The 3,629-nt window shown below is 48.7% G+C and overlaps 1 protein-coding gene across 1 annotated transcript in view; it reads left to right on the forward strand.

Annotated features, from left to right (window-relative positions):
- MUC16 (mucin 16, cell surface associated) overlaps nucleotides 1-3,629 on the forward strand; it is a 146,342-nt gene that overhangs the window by 111,725 nt on the left and 30,988 nt on the right. Inside the window, 3 exon segments of the mRNA XM_037728349.1 lie at nucleotides 1,898-2,070; nucleotides 2,452-2,487; nucleotides 2,690-2,734. Of these exon segments, the coding sequence (XP_037584277.1) occupies nucleotides 1,898-2,070; nucleotides 2,452-2,487; nucleotides 2,690-2,734 (254 nt within the window).

Below are 3,629 nucleotides of genomic sequence, written 5' to 3' on the forward strand. Positions count from 1 at the left end.
TAGTAGAGACGGGGTTTCACCATGTTGACCAGGATGGTCTCGATCTCTTGACCTCGTGATCCACCCGCCTCGGCCTCCCAAAGTGCTGGGATTACAGGCTTGAGCCACCGCGCCCGGCCTCAGAGGTTCTAGTTTCTAAGACCCACCTTGGGGAAGAAGGATTCTAGGTTCTAAGGCTGGCCTCTGGGGAGAATGAAACAGAGATAGGAGGGCAGAAGGTAAAGAAAAACTTTTACTTCTGAGGCTTCCTCTGAGGCCTTCATTTTGGGATATTGTCTTCTGAGCTCCCAGCTATACCCAGGTGTGGATGCTCACACTCCCACTCCTCTCACATTCACTTCCTGGATCCACCTTGCTCCCCACCTGCCCAGGTGTAGCAGGCTGCGGGCACCTGTGATGCTGAACCTCCTGAGCCCACTGCCCAGTTCCTGTCTTCTCATTCCTCTGTTCTGTCTTCCATCAGGTCCTAATCCAGGTGTAGAACATCCCTAGCTGGGCACGGTGGCTCATGCCTATAATCCCAGCACTTTGGGAGGCTGAGGCAGGTGGATACCCTGAGATCAGGAGTTCCAGATCAGCCTGGCCAACATGATGAAACCCCTTCTCTACTAAAAAAAATTCAAAAATTAGCCGGGTGTGGTGGCAGGAGCCTGTAATCCCAGCTACTTGGGAGGTGAGGTGAGAGAATCACTTGAACCCGGGAGGTGGAGGTTGCAGTAAGCCAAGATCACATCACTGTGCTCCAGACTGGGAAACAGAGTAAGACTCTGTCTCAAAAACAAAAAACAAACAAAACCAGCATTCCCCAGGAGTGAATGCCTTGAAGTTTCCAAAATGATTTTGCGCTACGGAAAAAATTAAAAGCAGAACTGAAAAGTCCCTGTAGCATGCACTTTTCTGTTTTCTTTTTTCTTTTCTTTTCTTTTGAGACGGAGTCTTGCTCTCATCACCCATGAGATAAGATTACAGGCACCTGCCACCACGCCCAGCTAATTTTTTGTATTTTTAGTGGAGAAAGGGTTTCACCATGTTGACCAGGCTGGTCTTGAACTCCTGACCTTAAGTGATCCACCCGCCTTGGCCTCTCAAAGTGCTGGGATTACAGGCGTGAGTCACCACACCTGGCTCCTTTTTGTTTTTAATATGCCAAAATATCTGTAACACTAAACTTACTACCTTAACCATTTTTAACTGTACAGTTGTAAATTTTATGTAATTTTACGTCATTAAAGTTTTAATTTAAATACTCACATAGGCTTGTGGCTACCATATTGGACAGGGCCAATTTCCAGTTTTTTCCTGAGTTAGTCAGAGTCTTGCTCCGTCACCCAGGCTGGAGTACAATACCGCCATCTCAGCTCACTGCAGCCTCCACCTCCCAGGTTCGATTCTCCTGCCTCAGCCTCCTGATTAGCTGGGATTACAGGCTCCCACCACCACTCCCAGCTAATTTTTTGTATTTTTAGTAGGGATGGGGTTTCACTATGTTGGCCAGGCTGGTCTCGAACTTCTGACCTCAGTTGATCCACTCACCTCGGCCTCCCAAAGTGCTGGGATTACAGGCATGAACTACCATGCCTGACCTGCATGCACATTTCCTAACCTACATTTAAAGTCCTCAAAGGTGATGCACCCAAAGGATTTGCAAGGTTTTGGAGGCTGTCTCCGACCTGTTTTTCTTTCCCCTTGGCTTAAACTGGGAGTAGGGTGGTAGAAGGCTGGTGTGTGGATGCTGAACAAGCGTTGTGACAACTCTAGTCCCATTTCCTCTTCTTCATCTATTGATCATTTACCAAAGGTGATTTCAGCTTTGTGGCTTTTCCAGATTATTATTATTATTATTGCTCACCCTCATCATCAGCCCTGCATGTGTCCCCATCCCTGTGTCTCCTCCCAGGCCCATGAAGAATGGATCTGCTACCAGAGTGGATGCCATCTGCACCCACAGCTCTGAGCCCACAAGCACTGGGCTGGACAGAGAGAGGCTGTACTGGGAGCTGAGTCGTGAGACCCATGGAGTCACCCGGCTGGGCTTCTACACCCTGGGCAGGGACAGCCTTTATGTCAATGGTGAGATAGGAAGTTCTGCTTGCCCATGGGTCTTCTTGCAGAGTGCATGCTCTGCAGTTTCGTAATGAGTCTCGGCTCATATTGAATAAGAAAGCGGTGTCTTCAAAGCTTTTCTGGAGATAACAACGAAAGATCAGATTCCTACAGAAGGTGATGGGGGTGGACAGATTATGGAAGGATGAACTGCAGCTAACCCAACATAGAATTTCTTCCCTGTGCTCCAGCCATCGTTTCTGGGGTTTGCCTACAGGATTTCACTTTGAGGGCACTCTGTAAACATAACTTAAATAAATGCAACCATCAGAACTCATTGGGCTCCAGATTCTTGCCACCTCTTCCCATTCCTCCATTCTTAGAAACCTTCGCCCTCTCTTTCTTCAGGTTACACTCACCAGGTCCTGACCTCCACCCCCAGCAGTAAGTAGCATGGGTTATTTTACTATTTTGCCCTAGGGGCCATCCCTTCTCTGGTCTTTTGCTATCTTCCCCAGCCCAGAAAGGACATGCCAGTACAGGCTTGAGCCAAGCAATAAAAGGGTCTTGAGGTCTTCTGGTGAGCCACTTCGGCTAGGGAATCTCTCCCTCTCTCCACATCAGCCTCATTGCATTTTCTTCTCAGTTGTGATGGCGTCTACTTCTGGGACCCCAGTTCCAACCTCCACAGGTAAGAGCTTCCTCTCGTTGTTTCCTTCCGACAAGTCTAGTACCCTTGGCTAGTGGGAGGTATTGCCTGGGAAAGCCACAACTCCTCACTCATTTCTGTAAGTATTTATTAAGCCTCTGAGAGGCCCTGGTAATGCAGCAATAAGCAAAATAGAAGGGCCCTAGTTTGATGGGCTCCCAGCAAGGAAGACAGAGAAGAAAGATGTGTCTGTACAGATAAGCATTGAATTACAATCAGGATGGTGCTGGGGTGAGTGTCGCAGGTGTGTGAAGGGCTTTCTCTCTCACGAATATTTAATTTTCATTTCCAGGAAGGGAGGGCACAGTATGAGCTTCAAGAGTCCCTGGCATTATGCCCTCTGTCAGGTCATGCTCAGGTTGGACTCAGAGAATTGGACAGGCTGGGGTTGGGCTGAAGGGCAGCTTCCCATTCTTGGCCTCCCACTGGCCCAAAGTCAATTTCCATACCATTCATTGGCTCTGCTGAGGGTCTGGAGAGAACCAGGATCTCAAGTCTCTAGTTACTTATCAGCTAGGGCCTCCTGAAGGCATTCTGATCTCAGACCACTCCGGCTAGAACAAGCGGGCGCTACAGACTAGACCTGCCCATGGTCCTAGGTGGATGTGTTAGGAGCACAGACTCTGGGACCAGAATGCCAGGATTTGAATTTGGCATTGCCATTTAGACACTGCTTGACCACAGGTGCATTATTTAGCTTCCCTTTGGCTCGGTCTTTATATCTGTAAAATGGGGATTAAATAGTACTGTCTCAAAGGCCGGGCGCGGTGGCTCAAGCCTGTAATCCCAGCACTTTGGGAGGCCAAGGCGGGTGGATCACGAGGTCAAGAGATCGAGACCATCCTGGTCAACAAGGTGAAACCCCATCTCTACTAAA

The sequence above is a fragment of the Cebus imitator genome, unplaced genomic scaffold (assembly GCF_001604975.1).
Source record: "Cebus imitator isolate Cc_AM_T3 unplaced genomic scaffold, Cebus_imitator-1.0 Scaffold263, whole genome shotgun sequence".
Lineage (NCBI taxonomy): Eukaryota > Metazoa > Chordata > Mammalia > Primates > Cebidae > Cebus > Cebus imitator.